Source organism: Harpia harpyja, chromosome 10 (assembly GCF_026419915.1).
Source record: "Harpia harpyja isolate bHarHar1 chromosome 10, bHarHar1 primary haplotype, whole genome shotgun sequence".
NCBI lineage: Eukaryota > Metazoa > Chordata > Aves > Accipitriformes > Accipitridae > Harpia > Harpia harpyja.
This window is the reverse complement of record NC_068949.1, coordinates 46,190,237-46,211,434: the sequence shown is the minus strand read 5'-3', so window position 1 is coordinate 46,211,434 and position 21,198 is coordinate 46,190,237. Positions and strand designations below refer to the sequence as shown.

General features: G+C 43.1%; 1 protein-coding gene across 35 annotated transcripts in view; it reads right to left on the bottom strand.

Moving 5' to 3' along the window:
• JAKMIP3 (Janus kinase and microtubule interacting protein 3) overlaps positions 1–21,198 on the bottom strand; it is a 91,129-nt gene that overhangs the window by 8,633 nt on the left and 61,298 nt on the right. For 13 of the 35 annotated variants that reach the window (XM_052799434.1, XM_052799435.1, XM_052799443.1 and 10 more), the window contains 9 exons: positions 20,305–20,403; positions 20,156–20,215; positions 17,394–17,459; positions 16,873–16,941; positions 16,691–16,768; positions 13,264–13,467; positions 12,849–12,914; positions 11,818–11,859; positions 9,774–11,026 (listed from right to left, as the gene is read on the bottom strand). In XM_052799434.1, the coding sequence (XP_052655394.1) occupies positions 10,880–11,026; positions 11,818–11,859; positions 12,849–12,914; positions 13,264–13,467; positions 16,691–16,768; positions 16,873–16,941; positions 17,394–17,459; positions 20,156–20,215; positions 20,305–20,403 (831 nt within the window). In that variant the 3' untranslated portion in view covers positions 9,774–10,879. Of the gene's footprint in view, positions 1–9,773; positions 11,027–11,817; positions 11,891–12,848; positions 12,915–13,263; positions 13,468–16,690; positions 16,769–16,872; positions 16,942–17,393; positions 17,460–20,155; positions 20,216–20,304; positions 20,404–21,198 lie in introns of those variants that run through there. The other 22 variants (XM_052799452.1, XM_052799455.1, XM_052799454.1 and 19 more) reach the window with 7 other exon arrangements.

Below are 21,198 nucleotides of genomic sequence, written 5' to 3'. Positions count from 1 at the left end.
GTGCTCTGCTGCTAAATTCACAGCCAAGTCTTCCATACAGTTTGAAAATCATAATTACACAACATAGCAGGGAATAAAAGCATCCCCCTGGTTCACCTATTCTGTAGTAATTAGGCTCTGAAGAGCAATGGAAACGAACCATCGAAACAGCTCTGAAAGATATAAAAATAATGAAAACGTGACAATCTGTCAAGAACCTGGCTGCTCACAAGCATTATTTCTTATTATAGATCACAAAGTCACAGATACGAGATCAGCTGCAGCATTAATATGTGACATTTAAAAAGGAAGGGTTTCAAAGTGGTGGGGAACCTAGTCAAGCCGTAAATGCGGAGCTAATGCAGCAAACGCAGGCTGACACCCTGACCGTAACTCGGGCTGCTCCTGGGGGAAAGGCAGCCCAAGGGCGAGAGTTCAGGGCAAGACGTCAGCCCTGATCTCAGTCCTGACAAGGAACCCCTGGGTCTTCTGGGTTGAAGGCAGATGCTTAATCTTACCGAAACATCGTTCTCTTTCCTAGATGACCTTTTCACAGCAGTTTTTAGGAAACACAGCTACAATTAACACTCTCAGAAATCTGTTAAATTATAAATTTACAGCCTTTAGGATTCTACAGTCACTCTCTTGGTACAATTAGCATGGGTTGAAAAGGTTGCTTTGATTTGAATACGTGTGAATATTTTACAGTCCTCTTACCTTCATGACCATCACAGCATTGCTAATGCATGCTGGTATCTCCTTGACAGCCGTTCTGACACTCATTTCATCTATTTGTTGTATCCCTAGGGTGTGTTCTTGTTTATAGCAAGAAGGAAATTGGCCATTGGTGCAATTTGTCTTTAGAAAAAGTCATTGACAGAACAGAATTTCCTACATCTGCCTCTACAGATCTGCGTAAGGCCATTACAGGTCTTAGTTACTTGGACATGTTCTTCTTTCCTGCAGGAGGTTTATCTGGGACTTCTAATGACCTAGAAGTGCAGACACATCCGCTGTGCATACCAACCCCACCGCGTACATGCGCTGAAGACCATCCGCATACATGCAGCAAATGTGGTGGGCTTGGGATGTGCAGGACTGGAGGCACGCTCACAGGTCCTCTGCGCGGGGATTAGGGGCTGACCTCGCAGGCTGGACACAACATGCGTATGAAGGAAGCCCTCACATTTGTGCCACTGTGAAGCAGATGAGAGGGGCAAGGAGACGTCCTGCTCCCCTGGATTCAGCAGAAAAATTCTCTTTGATTTTAGTGGAGCACAGTAACACCCAAACCCTATAAACAGGAGAGGTTTGTCAAAGATACAGAGCACCATCCCATGTACGTGCAGCCACCCTTACGTTAACCTCTCCAGCACAGTCAGTCTGGAGCCATCCCGCACCTGATCTCCCCCCAGCCGGGCTGTCCCCTCTCTGCCGTCGGGCCAGCACCCCAAGAACCCCAAATCTGCACGCAGTGGGATTAGCTGCTGCAAGGTTTTCCACCCAGGAGTCAGTCTGACCTATGAAATTTGTCTTACACTTGTATTACATTTGGATAGTGTCTCCAAAAGAACAAATAAGTACCTGCAGCTCAATTAATGAAGCCAGGTTGTCCATTACACCTTTTTGTGCGTGTTCTCTTGTGTCTGCTAGCATCGCTGACTTCCCGCTGCAACCTGTCCAGCACAGGTGAACCTCTGTCTCTCTCAGCCACCTGCCTCTTTTCACACCATCTGTAGGAATTAGTAACTTAATGGGAATTATTTGACACAATTACTTGGTTTGGGGCTGGGCAGGCAGATACACTGTGTTTCTGTGTCTTTATGACACCAGACTAAAGCCAGAAAACTAGAAGTTTAAGACTTGATAACACAACATCCTAATAGCTAATAATGCTAAATAGTACGTCAAATATTCATTATTCTCACCTAATTATCTAACCAAACATCTTCAGAATTGTGACTCTTCCCAATACATCTCAAAACGAAATCTTCACAATATGTATTTATGCTTCTATATATGCATATTATAATAGCATGGAAGGATACATAATGTCCATGACATCATAGAATATCTCAAGCTAGAAGGGACCTGTAAGGATCATCGAGTCTATGCTGAGACATATGATGCTATCAAACAGTTCTACCACTTTTTCAGGCCCATTATGTGAAATCTTTGTGAAAACCATGAATTCACAACAAGTTGTGCCTATCAGGACTGTGAACTAGTCATAAAAAATTAAGTTTAATCTAATTTAGCTATTTGCATTTATGCTCAAAATTTGATTCTCCAGATATTTAAGTGTTTTGTTGTGCATCTTAGCTCTCTATCAGAAGTGAAAGGATGAGGTCCCTGACAGGAACCAAGAAAAGGTTCCTGCTAATTTATGCTAGAGTATGCTCAAAAATATTTTTTTTTTTTCTTCCTTTGCTATTACCTATCAGTATAACAACTTCCCCAAAGGCTTTGACTGCTGCAAGCCTGCAAATTAATGCTATGCATATAAAAATGTATTTGTATATATATGTAGGGGGTGTGTACACAAGCATATTAATTTACAAATATAATGCATTTTTTAAAGAAAGTTCACTTTATAATAGATTTTGCAGCTAATTAATTCTTCAGGCTAATACTGGGTTTTTTACCCTATAAAAAGATGTGACTTTATTATTTACAAGGACTGAGCAAAAATAAAATTAAGGGGAAGAACACTTCAGATTTAATGACAACTGAATCTGCTATGCCTAGCGGTACTCTGGAAAATGAATGATTAAATGAATGATTATCTTTAAAAACAGCTCTGTGGAACAGGCTTTTACAATGCCAGTCTCAATTCTGTACCAAGGTATGCTGAATGTGTGTTTTGATTATGATTACTGATCTGTTGTTTTTACCCAAGAAAAACCCTACACTGCTGATAAGATACAGATGTGAAACAGTCACTGCGGGGTGTGTCTAGTCCGTGAGGCATGCCAGGAAATGGTCAGCTGATGCAGAAAGGTCTCGGTGGGGATTTGTTCAAAACCCCGGGCTTTGCCAGGAGTGCGCCTGCAGTTTTCTTTCTGAGAGAAAGATGTGGGATGGAAGCTCCTGCGGTCTTGAGGGGGAAGCAGACCCGACATAGAATGGCTGCTGCTTTGCACAAATCTACAGGGTGTTTACGCTCTGAGAAAGCTCTTTTCTACTTCTCAGAGATACAAGAACACCCATATGAATTATGCTGTATATAAGATACCCCTACGACAAAATAGGAATGTGGGCTTCGTGATCATAGAGAGGATAAAGTAAAGGACTGTCCTGGGTACTGCCCTTTTGTAACCTGTCCAGGAAGCACAACAAGAAGTTACTGCCATAATAAAACAGGTGCTCTACTTAGAAGGAAAAATCTCAGCAGGTCTGCTTCAAGTTGTTTTCCTGTGGGAGTTAGCAAAACAGTAAATAGCAGCCCCTTTATAAACTGAGACCTCTCCGTGATGAAAGAGCTTTCCCAGATGTGCCACAAATCCACACTGTGCTGAAGCTATCCTTAAGCACCAGTGATGTCGTTATTCCTGCCCGAGGACCTCCATCTCATCTCATCTATAAATTCAGACTGACATTGTCATTTCTGTGCATTTCAGTTTGTAACAACCCCTGAAACATTAAAGCAGAAATACTGTGCAACGAGACACCCTGCACTTTTATATGAATTGATGATTATTAATCTACCAGAAATCACTTTATTATTACTGAGCCAAATTCTGCTCTTTACTGAGATCAGGAATGTTACACAAGATATACAGCACAGTAAAAATGAGCAGCCTTTGAGTAATTTCCTCTATATCTTCCCAGGTATGCCATTTGCTCAATTGGAGTCTTCCTGATCGCTTGAATTTCCTCTACACAGTTCACTTTAAACAAAGATGTTTTGGGTCGTCCTGCACAACAGAGACTTGCCAATTAGTATTCTAATAATGTAGCTCATTAGCCTTATCTCCGTACCCCTGTGAAGAAAGCCATTTACAACCCCTTTCAAAATGCATGAATATATATACGCAGAAGGCAGCCGATAGAACATTACAGGAAAATTTAAGCTCCAGTAGCTCATCATCTCCCCTGTGGATCATTTCTGGAAAAATGTGCTGCTGACCTTAAAAAAACCCAACATCTTCTGGCAACTAAAGCACACCAATAAAAAAGAACAATTTGATTATGGAATCAATATACAAAGTAATTTAAAGAAAAGTAATTACCTACAAAACAAATGGGTTCACATGGACAGATCTAGCACCGGTGTCGAAGAAGGTGACCCCACCGGGAGCTGTGTAGGCATTCGTTGGGGGAAATGCCACCCACCCTACTGCAGTGCACACTCGCACGTACTATCCACAATTAAATAAAAAGATCAAATTCTGAACATTTGAAATTGGTATTTTTAATTGCTGCCTACAGTAGGAAATACGTTGTATATTCTTAATTAAAAATGTTAAGGCCACTTCTAAAAAGAATTTATACTGATGTAAGAAATACAAGGGCTAGAGGATCTGAAAATAGATGGGTTACTGTCTGAGCTCATTGTCCACAATGAGCCTAAAGCTGGTTTACTGCTGGTCAACATCGCTGACAGTTTTGGGGGGAGAGGCATCTCCCCATGCTCCTGGAGCACGTGCTGCTCCACAGGTGCCCATTAAACATGGCACCCTCTTTCAGACAGAGGTCTTCTCTCCATCCTTCTATCAGTGAAAAAATGTAAATAATCTTTTAATATTAATATTTTCAATGTTTTAAGATTGACATAATTAAGATTGTAATTACAGTACTATCTTCTATTACCAATAGGAAACCTTTACAGTCATGGATCAAACTGGATCGCCACCCAGATGTGATGCTTCTTCATGGAGGGAATATTTCTTTGTAAGGGTGAGCACAGGACCTAATTTCATCATTCCAATTTTATCTGTGTCAGTCTTCCGTACAGCTTAACATGAGGTAACACCTCATGTGTAGTTATCAGAAGGAATTTAGTTACAAAAGATTTTGTGTGGTAGTGATGGGCAACTACTCCTTTTCCTCAGACACGTGCATTTATGGACTCCTTCAAGCACCAGTCTCAAAGCTCTCCATTTTACATATGTGTACACACACTCACACACACACACGGTGTATCATGCTTGGTAAAACTTTTTAGCTATAAAGGAAATAATTGCATCGATACACTGGAAACCACAACCTAATAGCCTACTCTGTGTTTGGGACAATTTTTCTTACTAGAACAGCTATTGCCAGCAAGGGCAGAGGGATTATTGCCCACACTGTACAACCCCCCATAATTTCTGCTACAAAGCACTGCCCACTCTGACTGTGGAGAAATTCGGTCTGTGACCACCCCCTGCTTGGCAGAGCTGGCTGTGGGCAACGGCATCACACTGGAGCTCTTCCTTTGTGTTTATTTAAGTCCCAGGCAGGGCCTGGGGGTGAACGGGACTTTGGGTTTGCTTGTCTCTCTGTCCCCCCAAAGCAAAGGCAATGTGGGAGGGGTAGGGAAGGACCGAAACTCCCTCTTTCAGGGGCATGGCTCCCTGCCGGGTTGGGGAAATGGGACACATCCCCATTGACCTCCCATGCTGTGGTCCCCTCTCCCGTAACACTGGTGGCCCTGGGAGCCTTTGGGACCATGGGGGCTTCCCCCGAGAGACTGGGGGAATGGCACGGTCAGTAGCCACCTCCTGCGGGGTGCTGGATGGGATGGGGCCACAGATCGGAGGGGTGTACACAGCTTGTGGGGACAAGGGGAGCAGGACAGGAAGCTTGTAGAGAGCAAAAAAACAGGGAACAGGGAAAATTATCTTCTGAAACCCTACAGCATCATGTCCTGAGCAATTCCAACCCGAGGGACAGGTTTCCTTCTGAGGATATGTGGAGGCTTAGGGGTTTGCACCTGAAGCCAGAAAGCCTTTTGGCCAGATATATGAAATGTGAGTCTAATGCGGGGATGTAACTCCCAATGTCCATTTAGGATTTGACTGAATATATGTTTAGAGACATCCCACTGAATTCCTTGAGTACGTGCATTCAAGTACAAGCTTCTGCATCAAGTACGGATTTTCGTTATGCAAATCTGGGCTTCAGCATGTTTCAGATGTTATTTCTTTTGAATAAACAAATATCAAATAGACTTATAATAAATGTTGGGTTTTTTAATTAAACTAAGATAATTGGGGGGAAAAAAAAAGTTTGGGGATGCTCAAGCCCTTCTACAAACGTAAAAGTTACTATCAAGAAAAGCTCCTCTTAGCTTAACGGACAACTTATTTATTTGGGAATATGTGAGTGCTACCTACCCCTGGGTGTCTCCAGTCTGACACAAACACACACCAAAAATTGACTAAGATAACTGCCTAAAGCAGCTTCCGAAAACTGCTTAAAACAAGGCAATAGCCGATGAAGCCGCGGTTTACCACCCTCCAGCCCACAGTATTTCCAGTTTCCTTTTGCCTGCAGCACCCTCCGGTGGCCGATGCCGCTGACCAGTTTCTCTGCCACCGGGCACCCCCCCGGGCACCCCCCCGGGCACCCCCCAGCCCCGCTGTCCCCCGGCCCGGTCCGGCTGCGGTTCACTGCCAGCCGACAGGACCGCTTCATCTTGTAGTGAAATTTAAATTTGGTGCATAATTAATGCACACATTTGGTGCAGAAATAATACTGTTTTATAAAATACTTGAAAGCACAACTTTCCCTGTGCTTATGACACATGTATTTATACACACACACACTTATATCAAAATGTTATTAGAAGTATGCTGAGAAGTTAAGCAGTCATAAACCAAGAAAACCCAAAGGCACTCGTTGGACCTTGACTGGCCTCCTCTGCTGGGGCTGCCTCCGACACCACTGTCCCACGCTGTGCCAAACGCCCTGTGTCGCTCATAGCCTGTGATGCCTATTCCATATGTCTCCCTTCCTTTCCTATTTCTCCCAAGCACGTTCCAGCACATCCCAGGTGCATTGAGCACCCCGCTGGGAAAGGCTGAGGTGTAGCCCCCCACAGCCTCCTCCGCTCCAGCTCCCACCCATGGCTTCAGCCCTTCCCTGTACCTGGGAGATTGTGCTGCAGTGTGATTCCTGCTGCACACGAGCACTGCTGAAACACAGACGTGTAGGTGTGTTAAGGGTGTAATAATGGTATTATCCTGAACGCCTCTAATGATAAGCACACATTAAGATATATCAACTGTACCCTGGGCTGCATCCAAAGAAGCGTGACCAGCAGGTCGAGGGAGGGGATTCTCCCCCTCTACTCTGCTCTGGTGAGACCCCACCTGCAGTACTGCGTTCAGCTCTGGGCCCCCAACATAAGAAGGACATGGACCTGTTGGAGCGAGTCCAGAGGAGGGCCACCAAGATGATCAGAGGGCTGGAGCACCTCTCCTATGAAGTCAGGCTGAGAGAGTTGGGGTTGTTCAGCCTGGAGAAGAAAAGGCTCTGGGGAGACCCTATAGCAGCCTGCCAGTACTTAAAGGGGACCTACAGGAAAGCTGGGGAGGGACTTTTTACAAGGGCATGTAGTGATAGGACAAGGGGTAATGGCTTTAAACTGAAAGAGGATAGATTTAGGTTAGATAAAAGGAAGAAATTCTTCACTGTGAGGGTGGTGAAGCACTGGAGCAGGTTGCCCAGAGACGCTGTGGATGCCCCATCATTGGAAGGGTTCAAGGCCAGGTTGGATGGGGCTTTGGGCAACCTGGTCTAGTGGGAGGTGTCCCTGCCCATGGCAGGGGGGTTGGAACGAGATGATCTTTAAGGTCCCTTCCAACCCAAACCATTCTATGATTCTATGAACTCAGAGTCTACAGGTTTGCCAATCCCACGCGTCAGCACTTAATTTTTGCTTTAGCAAGTGTCTGAAATGCCTCCACGTAGCAAGGTAGAGCAGCCTGAGACCCAGAGGTTAACCACCCTCCTGCCAACGCTCCCGGAAAGCCTCATGCCATGTTTCATGTGAAGCATGGCCATGCAGGTGAGCCATGCCCTAAGCAGAGCTGCTGGCTGGCCTGACCGAGCTGCGGGTTATATTTGTGCTCCATACGGAGATCGCGCTGCCTGCGGTACCCAGACCTCTCCCACCCATCATCTGCAAAACCACAAAGCTGGCGCATGCAGGGATCCGGCTAATGGCAAAACTCCATGTAGGGAAGTGTTGATATCTGAGCTGCTCAGGAACAGGCTGGGGTGCCTGAGGAAACTGGCAATGGTGTTGTGGTCCAGAAGGCCAAATGATTTTCTAGTTTTTCACAATGTTCCTTGTTAAAAACACACATTCTTGATGAAAAGCAACATTTACTTGAAATCTAACTTTCTGTTGAGAAGTTGTTTCAACAGATGTTTCAGAAAGCCCTAATTACAATCCAATGCATTTTTATTTCCCTCCTTTGACAGCATTAAAGTTCTTTTTTGGGTTGCTAAACACATAGATCTCATTGATCTTACTGCCCAGGAAACATCAGTCCCTTGGGGACTGGCGTGACACTGACAGGCACAAAGGATTTGGACCACTCTCTAAAAACTAGCAGGGCTGAGATGTACAACTGCAAGTTTTGAAGAAGAGCATGCATCATTGCTTCTAACCGTGAGCACAGATTACCTCAGTGAGCATCATGTAAGACAATTTCTAAGACTTCCTGTGTGTATCCCTCTGTATGTAGACATCCTGTGTCTGATTGCTTTTAAAAGCAGTAATCTTATCTAGAGCAGCAAATCAATAACCTGCAGTCAAACACTTTAAGATCAGAGAGATGTTCAAACTCAGATTTGATAGACATTCTGCTTAGAAAAAGTATTTGGTAAAAAAAAGAAAACTGATGAGATAAAGTACAGGGAGACAATTCCTACTTTAAAGCAGAAACAAGTCCTGTGAGAAGTATTAGCTCTAAGAGGTGTAACAAGTTATAGACAAGTTAACAAGTACTGGGACAGCCCCAACAAAACCGAAAAAAGAAATGGCCCCCAAGCAATATTCTAAGTGCTCCAATTTGCCTATTGGCTTGCCTGTTGACTGAGTTATTCTGAGCATTATCCACAGGAGTGACTGAATTCTATTCCAGGTTATTTTTTGGAGATTTGAGTATTTTCGCTCATTTTGGGAGAGATAACAGCGACCATCAAGCAGTGGTCTTTCTGGGCATGACAGACTCCCCAAGGCTGTGATAGCAGCGATTTCTCGCCAGCTGTCTAGCCAGGTTCTGGTCCCCTGTCTAACATCCCTGTATTCTTCAATATTCTTAAAAAAAGGCAGCTTCAGACAGTGCTAGGGTGACCACTGCTACTGTCCCCATCACATTTACCAGCCAAGTAACTCACTACCAGCATAACTTAGAAAAAAAGTAAGTGAAATTGTGAATTAAAATACTTTTCTGAATACTACTTGTCTTTTCAATCCAAAATGAAAAATATTTTCATCTACTGCATTTAAAATACATATATTTTTAAAGTAGCATGATTGCTTGTTGTGCATACAAATTTGATAGTGTAGTTCATTACCTCCCTAGTAATCTTTTGTTAAGAGTGACCACTGATCTAAAAACATAAAGTTAGCATTTGTGATTATATCATACTGAAATTCAATACCTAAATTACTAAAGTAAACCAGAGATAAACAAATAATGTTTACATAAAGACTTTGGTAACTTCAAAATTTTCTCTGTGTTATCATCAGAAGCATTTTAACCTAAGCAAGAGAGACTAACAGCCATGTACAGGAAGTTACATAGTATATATAATCATATAATAAATGATTCCAGTTGATCAGTCCATCTTACCTGTCAGGTGCTCTCGTTTTGCTTTCTGCCTCGTGCTTCCAAGGGATGGGCAGATCCTCCACCGCATCCTGCGCCTTGGGGACCTTCACTGCACCGCAGCCGTGGAAAGCTGCAGACAGGAACTTGTTCTTGGCCTTCCCCGACAGCCCCAGGTTTGTGTGCTTGGCTGCAGTTTCCATATGGTGAATCACACTGTGGGATTTCTTCTGGATTTTCCCTCTTTCACCTGTTTTTCTAGAGGATCCATTTTCCTTCCCTGCTCCTGTGCCAGCCTCCTGGGCTTGAGCTCTGCGGTACTTGTGCTCCCTTGAATTAAGGTGATAAAATCTGTTCCCTCTTGCTGCCTCCCCCAGCCCAGAGTGTACGGATCAGGGATAATGTGTTTTATGTTCACTCTTTTCCAGGTCGAACTTTTTGCTGGGACAATGTTAAGCCTTTTGTCATCATTCAGGGACAGCAAATTATAAATTATTGTGCCATTTTTCTCATTGTGCTGTGGGCCATGGTCTACTGAAAACTCCCCCAAAAGTTACAACTTGATTTCCTGAACATAGCTTCACGTTTTTCTCTAAAACTGGGCTTGTGGGATATTCAACAAACCATCGGACATACCCTGTGTTATGAAGAAATACCTTGGAACAAAACACTTCATTTTCATTCACATCTATCTTTTCATGAGTTACTCCTCTGGAACGCTTCCTAAAATCTTCTTTCAAGACTGATTTTTAAACAACTATGAATAACAAATATAAATGCGTGACATATAAAACAGGACACGGTCACTTCTACAGAGAAGCAATTTACTACCTGCTTAGCAGGGAACCAAAATATATTCAGTTTATCTGAATTAGTATACCGCTCCTTACGTAAAGCTGAGAGCTATTTCAAGCAGCAGAGCCAGGACTTCCACTGAAAGTTAGTTCAAGCAGCAGAGCCAGGACTCCGGGAAGGAGCCTGTGGCTGTAGGAGAGGGAGGGGTTTTTTGGCTTTCTTCTTTGTCGGCTTAGTTCTAGCTTTTCAAAATGCTCAGTCAGAGATTTCAGTGGTGCAGACATCACCTGTGCAGAAATTTCCACATACCCTAGTTCAGCTTCAGTCTGAAAGGGTCAGAAAGATTGCATCTTCCATCGCCAGTAGCAAAATATGAAAGATATTTGGGGGTTTTGAAATGGCAATGTCTCTTTTTCTGTCTTGGTAATCAATGCTGTCTTCCTGTTGATAACAGTAGAAGCAACTGTAGCTTCCTCAGTAGGCTGAAACAAGAAAAGATATAGAAACATGGATCAAAGAGAAGTGTATCTGGGCAACAATAACATGCATGAAATTTCTGTAAGGGTTATATTTATAATTATCTGTTTGAATTGTACAACTGATAAAAAAGGATTTGTGTTATATTCTATTGAGGTTGATGACTAATAGGGAATGTTCTCCATGATGTGGTAATTTCTGCCATCTCTGGAAGCACAGATTGGCAATTTATCTCCTATTTTACATGGGCAGAAAGGGGGATTTAGGCAATATCTAGGGCCCTATGGCATGATGTTTGGAGAAACACACACTTATAAGTGACGTTCCCCCCCAAACCATTCTAGTTGCTTAGCCTGAAGGCAGGACAACCTGATGCAAGAGGTTCAGCCTGGCTGCGAGCGTGTCAGAGACCTCAGCTATGCAGGGAGAAGGGGCAGTCAGTTTCCATGGATTTCCAGCAAGGATCAGCTGGAGCAATCCCCTGATGTAGTCAGAGGAGTAAGCACAGACTGGGCGTTTACCCTGGTTTGCTAGAAGTTTCCTTGCTTTTAAACCTGCTGTGTTTTTCTCTTTGCTTGTCCTTCCCTCTGAAGAAGGAAATTCTGTTTGACAAGTTTTTAGCCTGCTGGTGCCTAGGTTTCACATTTTTTTAAAGGCTTTAGAGATTTCAATTTTTGGGTTATCTGGGGCACCCAGGAGACCCCCTAATACTGCCAAAGCAGCCTGAGTAGCAAAGGGAAGCCTCTGACACTTTACAAGAAGAAGAGGGGAGACCAGAGGTGATCTGAGGGCTTACCTTTTGCATATGGCCTGAAGGACTATGACCAAAGAATGAAAGCTAAAGAGAAAAATAAAAACAAAAATAAAAACTGAAAAGGGGAGGGAAGAGAGGAAAAAATGGAAGAGAAGAAAGAGAATAAGAGTTTACAGTGTGTTTAGCTGAGGAATAAGCTGTGGTTACAGACAGAGTGCAACAAAACTCTCAGTTGAAAAGAAATACGAAGTGTGAAGAAAGCTCCAAGGGCCCAGGGCTCAGCTCAGCTCAGCCAGAGCCCCTGTTGTGTCCCTCAGACCGATGAGAGTCAACTCCTGCCCCAGTGGAGCCCATCCCAGTTGCAGCCAAGGGCTCAGGAAAAATGGGGAGGAAAAAAATTAGCTGAATTCTTCTGATACCTCAAAAAACCCCCCAAACCAGCACTGCTAAGGTCTGGGTTTAGTTTCAGGTGAAAGTCCAGCTCAGTCACTGCTGTACCTGAACAAGTTCTCCCATGGTAATTTCACTAGAAATAGATGGTTTCAGATGAGGGCAATTTTAGGGTAAAATTGAACAGTTATGGCTTGACTGGAGAAAGCTCGATGGCATTAACCATGGTGACAGTGACTGCTGTGGCTGCAGGTGAGAAGAGCCTCCTCATTCCCTCTGGGGAAGGCAGGTCAGTGCAGCTGCATGTGCAAATGCTAGAGATGGGAGGGACGGAGAAAAAAATCCCTGGCTCCTTCCCCAGAGCACGTGTTGGCCTCATCCCTCTGCTGTCCGGCGGCTCTCCATCACTCCCGTCCCAGGACAGATGGACCCCCCACATCCCTGCCGAGTCTTGTGTTTCGGACTTTACTGAAGGATAACAGAAGGAAAGACTCAACTTAAGCTGGTAACCTTTCCTTCTCAGAGGGTCTAATGCAAATGCAAAATGGTTTCCTGGAGCGCTCTCCCATTAGCTCACTGCACTAACAGACACAAACTTTTTATAAGATTATTTTCTTAGCCAAGGTGAAATGAATATATGGTCATGTGCACATACAATAACTGTTTCATCTGCATTACCTTACCTTTTCCTCTAACTCTTTTATTTGTCTTTTTTGGCCTTCAATTCTTTCTTCTAGCTCTTTAATTCTCTGTCAGATTTCAAATAAAAAAATATTTATTAACCAACCAAATACAGATGTACCCAGAAGATGCATTATTTTTGGAGATATAAATTGTATGTGCTGTGTTTCTAAAAAAACCAAATTGGGTTTAAGCTGTAGAGGAGTCCTCTGTGAATGTCACTATGCATGACTAATTCATGAAAATCAAAATGCCCTGTTTGCAGGGATTATCCAAGGCAAATCAGAGTCTGGCCCCAGGACCAACCATTTCTGGTACAGCTCTAGGAGGAGAGGCTGGTGCTCATAAGTTCATTACGTTTCCATCTGAGGGACTATCCCACCCCAAATCTCACCATGCCCGTGCACCGGCACCTACATGCTGTGCGTGTTGAATGAGCTCCATCCTTTCTCGCAGGATTTGGGCGTCCCTTTCCCGGAGCTCACTCATGACCTGCCGCTTCCATTGCTCTACGGCGCTCTTCAGTTTCTCTTTCTCCTCTTCTGAAAGAAGTTCGGAAATTTTGGCTCCAGCTTCTTGCTGCAGGGCATCATAGAGCATGGCTTCTAATTCCAGAATTTGCTAATCAAAAACAATATAAGGCTGTCAGCTTGACCTTGTCTCTGGTCGGATGAGGATTTTGTGAGGAACTGAAAATCCTACCCCAGTAAAGCAACAGGAGCAGGAGAGGTGGTGTGTGCTGAGCCTCCTGCACAGGACAGTGCGGAAAACTCAATCCAGGGGGAAAATACTTTAGGCTGCTTTTATGCTGTGGGGGTCTGAGCAGCACTGGAACTGGCATGGCCCCTTGGTCAGCCTAGTCTGATTCTCAAAAAGTATATGGGTGTCAGCTTCTCCTTTCTGGAGATGGGGGGATGGCTGTGGGGAGAAAAGGCAAAAAGGAAAAAAAAAAGGAAAAGAGAGAAGGGAGAAGGGAAAATAAAAGAGGTTCCTAAAAGACTCATTCTGTGAGTTACAGATATTTTTTTAAATTCAATGTTCAGTCTCTCAGTTCACCTTTCCCAGCTATTGTAAGCAGCAGTGGAGGATACAGCATCAGTTCATACTCATGCCAGAAAGGAATGACTCCCTCTTGTGAGCTTACAGCATTTTGTACCAACTAGCTTAAAATGCCTCGTGTGAAGGCATCTCCAGCACTTCCTCTGGCAGAGCTGCCAGCTCCAAGAGGCTTAATGCTCAAGAAAAATATATCTGGTAGCTGAGCTCTGTTCCTGCAAGTCTCAGGCTGCAGAGCTTTTACTTTACTGCATCCAAAAATGTCTCTTGAACACAGACGTACCCTCCAGATTTATTGAGATATAGAAGCGTGTAAGAAATGGACTGGCAATGTTTCCCCATAGACACTGAGCCTGGCACCCTCCTAGGGCAGGTGACCTTGCCAGACAATGTCTTCTGCTTCAAAGTCCAAGATAAATGCTATTCCTTCATGGAAGCCAAAAGTAAGCCGAAATCTTTTTCAGCAAGTTTGATATAGAGCAGGATACAAAGCAGCAATTGATGGCACCTTTGCACACCCTCTCCAAAGCTGGTAGCATCTTGCAGATCTCTCCATAGCTTCAGGAGAACGTGACTGCAATAGTGTGTTCTGAAACTTGCAGATCTCTCCATAGCTTCAGGAGAACGTGACTGCAATAGTGTGTTCTGAACCTTGCAGAGCTCTCTGTGGCTTCAGGAGAACATGACTGCAATATTGTGGCTTGAACCTCTAGGCGGGCTGTTTGGAAATGCCATAGATGTCTGTTGTGATAATTCAGCTGAATTCAAGAAGTTTTTCCACCTGAGGCTCTGTTGGTGTTTTCTTACTATGGTTTAGTAGAGTCAGGACAGAAGAATACAAGCATTCACAGGAATAACAATATTTTGCCAGGAGTTATGGATACTGATGACAACTGAAAGACAGTAACCACAGTGTCTCTGCAGGGAAGATCAGATCGGATCTCAGAAGAAGATTCTGCTTTCACTTTTAAAAATAATGCCAACATCCTTGCTAACCATAACTGTGTCAACAAAATGCTGTTATTTGAAACATGGATTTCTGGTGGGCTCCAAACCTCAATTATACAACTGTTATCCCTCTCTGATTATATTGACTTGTGAAGAAGGAAGAGTGTGGGGAAATTCATGGTCTCCAGAGCAGCAGCAGTGTCAGGAGTCTCCGTGTGAGCCAAGTGCTTCTCAGAGTAAAATCCCCTGCCAGCAACCAAAGGGAGTGAAAACCGTGCAAAAAGCTTAGTGGTTACAGCTCGTAATCTTGTTGGCTGCAGTTAGCAGGGGAAGATTAGCAGCTCCTCATCTCCAAGGGCCACAAAGGAACCATGGAAGTGAAACAAATTATACAAATCAAAAGAGCTTTTGCCACTCTAATTTTGGGGCAGAACAAAGCTTTCTTGCTGTTTTCAGGTTGCATTTGTGCCCAGGAGTAAAGCCAATCGCTTTGCTTGGGTACACTTGTGTGATGCCTTTAAAGAATACCGGAAAATGCAAATAAACCTTGCCTACTTCTGCATGGGCTGCAACAGTTTGTGATGCTTGTTCCCTCTCTGCAAGTGGCAGAGCCAAGGAGCAGAGAGTTGTTGCTGGATCCTTCAGTACATCTGTGACCCTGGAACTGACTGCCTATGGATGGAGAGTGAGCGGCTGGCTGCGAGACGCAGGGGTGCTGGGTATACCATAGCTGATAGCCACAGCTCCGTGTATAAGCTCTCCTGCAGATGCCGTGATGCTACCAGGATTTTCAAGAGATGCCATATGATTTTTCCCGCTCTGCTGCTGTTGCAAGTTTCTGCATACTCAGATTTATGGATCTGTTTCATAACTTGCCCAAGACACAGGAGATCACCTCTCTCAGGGCCTATCTTTGAAGATAAGTCCTACAGGCTCAGCCTTCAGTTGCACCAAACTGCTTCTCAGAACAGCTCAAGGCCACGGGAGATAATCTGGCCTTAGGGCTGAGACCACAGGTAAGAGGGGCTTGTGTACTTTCCAGGGTTTCCACTGTGCACAGACATTGGTTCCAGATATAGCTCAGCATTTGGCAAAATCAGTCTTAAAAATCCTTACAGGAACAGAAAGCGTACTGAGTAAAAGCTCCCCCAACTGGTTTGAGATACAAATAGATAATAAGTATCCATAAAAAGAGGCATAAATACTCATTGCTTCTCAGAAAGTGTAACTGTGCTCAAGATTTAAATGGAACTGAAAGAATGAGGTAAATTGATAGGAAAATCTAGGTACTTATATCTTTCATGAGTATATACTGAACTTTAACTGAAGGAAGCAAGACAGCTGATGACTGAAGAGATGGTTGAAATGGCTTAGGATCAGCTAAGGATGAATCTGATCTAAAACCAGATTTATTTCAAATTTACAGAATCACACAATATCTCCAGCTGTTTTGGTTACAGAGACTGTAATCTAAGATCTAAGGAAATGTCTAGGTCAAAATCTCTATTTTGGAAGGAAAAGAGAAATTACTGAAAACATCATTTTCTTATCAGTCATTTATCAAAACCTCTGCTGAATTAAAATTTGTGTTTAATAAATCAATATTTAGGTCATAATCCTGCAAGGAACACCCAAACATAAGGAACTCTATCCATAAGGAGCTCATTGTTAGCTCAGGGTATAGAGGATTTGTTTAAAATTCAGCCTATTTAGTCCTCAAGCCAGTCCACAAGCAGTACTGTCCAAAGCAGAGATTTTTTCTATCGAGAACAGACTATACATATTACATAAGGTAAGTTAATCAAGATGTCATAATTTGGTCAAGGCTGGTTTTCCTCACCTTGTGAGCTTGGTCCAAGGACTGTTTCCTGAAGTCGAGCTCATCATCCAGGTAGCCCTTTTGCTTGCTGAACAGCTCCTGGGGACACAAGGAAGAAGCAGTGAGTGCAACGGCCGCGGCCCTAACGCCACTGCTCTTCCTGCTGCTTCTCCCGCTGGTTTGTTCCCCTCGTTCTTTGGTACCTTCTCATTCTCAAGGTCCAGCATCTTCTGCTGCAGTGCGGACTCCGTCACTTCTATCTGCTGTAGCCACTGTGCACAAAACAGAAAGCAGGTGCTTAAGACTAAAGAGCAGGAAGCAGCATGCCTGCATATTCAGCTTTCACTGTGACTTTAGCATGTGTCAGCACACACTGCAAATACTTATTTAAATTCACTAAATAAAAGAGGAAAAATTAACTATATTATTACATTTTTTCTTTTATGCATATTGGTGATGGAAAAAAGCATTATTTCAAAGCCTAGCCACTTACCTTCTAACATTATTTTGCTAATTAACATTTTAAAATAAGCAATGTCTGTCTGTATTGCCTGAATGTTACCTTTATTTTGGTGAAAACTAGTGTAATTCCACATAAAGAAACATGGCATTTTGTGATGAAGCTATCGGTTACATCACCAGTGGCTCCAAGTGAGCTATTCTGTGGGTCAGATGCTTTCATGACACGTGTTTACTGACGAGTGACTCATGCAGTTGTTATTACCTTTTCAGCCAACGTGAGAACTGTCCTTGCTTGTATGACAACTACTTGCTCTTCGTTGGTCAGATTCTGCGCCAAAAGCAGAATATAATTACAACAAATCCCAGTGTCTTGCTATTAATCCACTACTTGGGCCACTGCTGTATTAAATAAATATGAAATTAAATATGTTCGAGGAACAATAAACTAAGGCAAAGAAAATTAGTATTGTAATGCAACATTGTTGTAAAAACAATTGTAACTATTCATGCTGAATTTTTATCATACATATAGTTAATTCTTCTAAAATTCTCACATTTACCAAAAAAAAGGTGACGCTGGATCTATTTTTACCCAACAGGGAATAAACACACAGTTACACAAGACAAGATCAAGCTTAGCACAATGTGCCATGGAGAAAAGAGATGCAGTCTTAAGTCCTTAAGTTCACTATATGCACAGTAGGTTAATACGCAATCCTTATTTTGCGCAGCCAAGTCATGATTTTGGAAAACATTTGTTAAGATGTTAGCTATTCGATCCATGTTTTGTTTCTTTTTTTAAAAAATAAAGTACCGAAACTATGTTTTTCATTTCATCCCAAACTTTGGTCTTACTCTGACCACATCTACAGTAGGAGAAGTGAATCCTTCTAGTTTGGGACCCACATTTGGTCAGATCCAGAAAGCCATTAGCTATCATTCCCACAGGGGAATTAGGAAGTTGGTAAGAAGAGTGACTATGGTGAACTTCAATTTAATGCACAAGGCTTGGGACAGTGAAAGTGCTATCTGGTAGGGATGGGAGGAGACTTTTCCTGAGGACCCCTGAAAATTGTCTCTTCCATAAATTTAAGTAATTTTCTAAAAAACAAGTTACGTTACATTAAAAATGAAACCAACCCCACAGCATTATTAACGGTGTTCTTTCCTGTTCTGTGAGTTACCCCCTGACCTGACTCCCCTGCCTGCAGGGAAGAGGAGGGCACCTGTGTTCCTCAGCCCCCTTCTCTGTGCCTGTCCCCAGTGACCCCGTAGCCTGCAGGGGATGTACTGCACCCCTCTGACCTTTGCTTCTGCTCTACTCCTAGAGGTACTCTCTCAAGGGTTTGCCTTACTCAAAGCAATATTAAACTCATGACAGTTCAGCAGGAAGCAGCTAGAAGCTGCCAGGGGGACTTTACAGAAACACAAGAGAGAAGATGTGCGGAAAAGGATGGAACCACTTGCACACAGGTGGGACTTGGGTTCACTTTCCCAGACTCCCTAACAGCCAGACATGACAATGTGCCGCCATGGGGCAGAATCCGCCATTGGTGGCTGAGTCTGTGATGTTACACACATGAAAACAAGAAAAAAACAAAGTGATAACAACAGTCTACAGTTAGCTTAAAGCTATCTGAGTTGAGAACTGGGAACTTTCCCATGTGTCACATCTGGAAGTTAGTTGTTGTATGTAACAGGGAAAAAAATAAATCAGGAGGAAATAACATTACAGACTAGAGATCATTAATATAAATACAGAAGCCAAGCGGAAATGAAAGGGAATAGAAAACGTGAGAAAAGCTATCACTTTTTCTGTTCCTGTTTGTCTCCAAGTTGCCTGTTTGGGATGCTGTTCCAAAACACTCTGCACACGGCTAACCTGACATTAATAATTCCACTGAAGACAACATTACTACAGGGATTAATAGATTAATGGGTGTTATCTTTCTACACGTTAGCAGGGTCAGTCTTAGCTAATCGGTGATTAAACCTATATGTATCTTTTTTTTTTTACTCTTTGCACAGAAAAGATTTTAGGATTCTTCATATTTCCGCCAGTGCAAATATCATTAACTGCAGCAGCGGTGAAGATTATTAATTGCTTCAATCTGTTTCAGGTCCTCCACTAACTCCTGGCTTGATTTTGTGAGGCAGAGCGTGTAGCTACCAGAGACTGGTGACAGTGGAGACATGATGACCCTAATGAGAAGTGGTCAAGAGGTACTTCCAGGCTGCCCCCATGGCCCTGGGACGGCATTTTTGCTGGTATCCAAACTGTACAGAGGCATGGGGGAGAGTTGAGGCAGCTCAGGTGAGGAGCTGTGAGAGCGGTGGGGACCTTTCTGCAGACCCGATGTTGGCGGTGGAGTCTCCCAGGGAGGAGCCCCGCAGTGGCTGAGGGCTCTGCAAGACCCTGGGCTAGAGAGGGGCTCTGCTCTTCTCTGCCCCTCACAGCCACAGGGGCTCTGTGGCTCTGCTGATAGATGAGTGTACAGGAAAAAAATAAACAAGGGCATATATATCTTCTATATACATATGTGTAATTATTCACTTCCATTTACTAAAGGAGAAACACTTTCAAATTTCTTATTATTTGCTGCTTCTTCTCATGCTGCTGTTGTAACTGTTCATTTAATATCCTGGTTACTACCAAAGGTTTATGGATTATTAGACAAAATTAAAACACACAGCTGCTAAAATGCAAAAGCAAAGCTAATGCAGAGTAAGCAAATAAAGAAACCATGTGTGAACAGTGGCCAGAAAAAAAGAAACACCAAAGTTTCAAAATATTTTCCAAATCATTGAAAAATTAAAAGCAATATTGTGACACCAAGATCCTGCGTGGCACTCATCAGAAGGCTATTAAGAAAGTCTTAAAAAGCCAGAAAATGCTTAGCTTGTAGCTCAGTACTTTGACCACAGGAAGGACAGGCTGTGCAGTAGCAAACCAAGAAGGCTTTGCTAGCTTAACATGTGGACAAATATTTACCAAAGCATGCACAATTTATTAAAGGAACATACACTTACGGCGTTATCCCCTAAAATGTCCAATTTTTTCATCAGCTCTGCTACTACTATGTCCTAACAAAAGAGAAATGGAAAACCAGGAGTCAGAACAGAGCGTCTGATTTTATTTCGGGAAAGGAAAATACAAAACGAGAATCCCTTACTGTTACACCTTCTGCCTCGCAGTAGACTTGGAGAGGGCTTTTCCCCTCTGTAAAAGGGCCGTGATGGAAGTTGATGGCAGGCGATCGTCTTTCTCTCTCCTGAAATGACAATAATTGCTTGGTTACACACTACAGTATGTCAAATGACAGCTTCACCAAGAACTTGATAAATATTGTTTGAAAAAGGCCCACTCTAACTGAACACATTGCAAAGTAATGCTCTTGCGAAGTGGCTTTATTTTGGGTGCAGAGCACAGAAACCCTTACTCCTGCACCCTGTGGCTATTTACACTAACAGCCAGGAGCAAAAGCTGTTTCTCTGGCCAGAGCACGTGCTTTTGCGATGGCACTTAGGGCTGACAGGGAAGACCTGTACCTCACTGCAAAGCAGGGTGGACGTACATATTAACAGCACTAATATTTTCCCACCATGCTTCTTCATTGGGCACTGATCATGACCACTTGCCTATTACTTTGACTACATAATATATTTGAACAAAACTATACATTTATACTTAGTATAATATAGATAGCATGTAAATTTTTCTTGTAAGTGGCTGCTTTGTTAATCTCTCTTTGGACAATTTTGAAAATAGTTTCCAAGAGCTTATAGATTCTGTTTATACAGGTAATGATATAGAAAACAGAAGGCTCAGTGGAGTAACCACAGTGGTCTAGGCCGCATGATTCCATCTCTGTATGTTTAGCAAGAGGTGAAACACAGCAATGATTTTTGGCAATGAAGAAAGTTCCTTTTTCTTTTTCTTTCCCACATATGGTCCATTCTGGTTTTCTCTCTTCTCATTTTCAGAACAGATGGAGTATAGTTAAATGTGTATCTACATCACAAACCGCTCTTCTGGATCTTAAAATTACTTAAGTAGTAAGACTGCC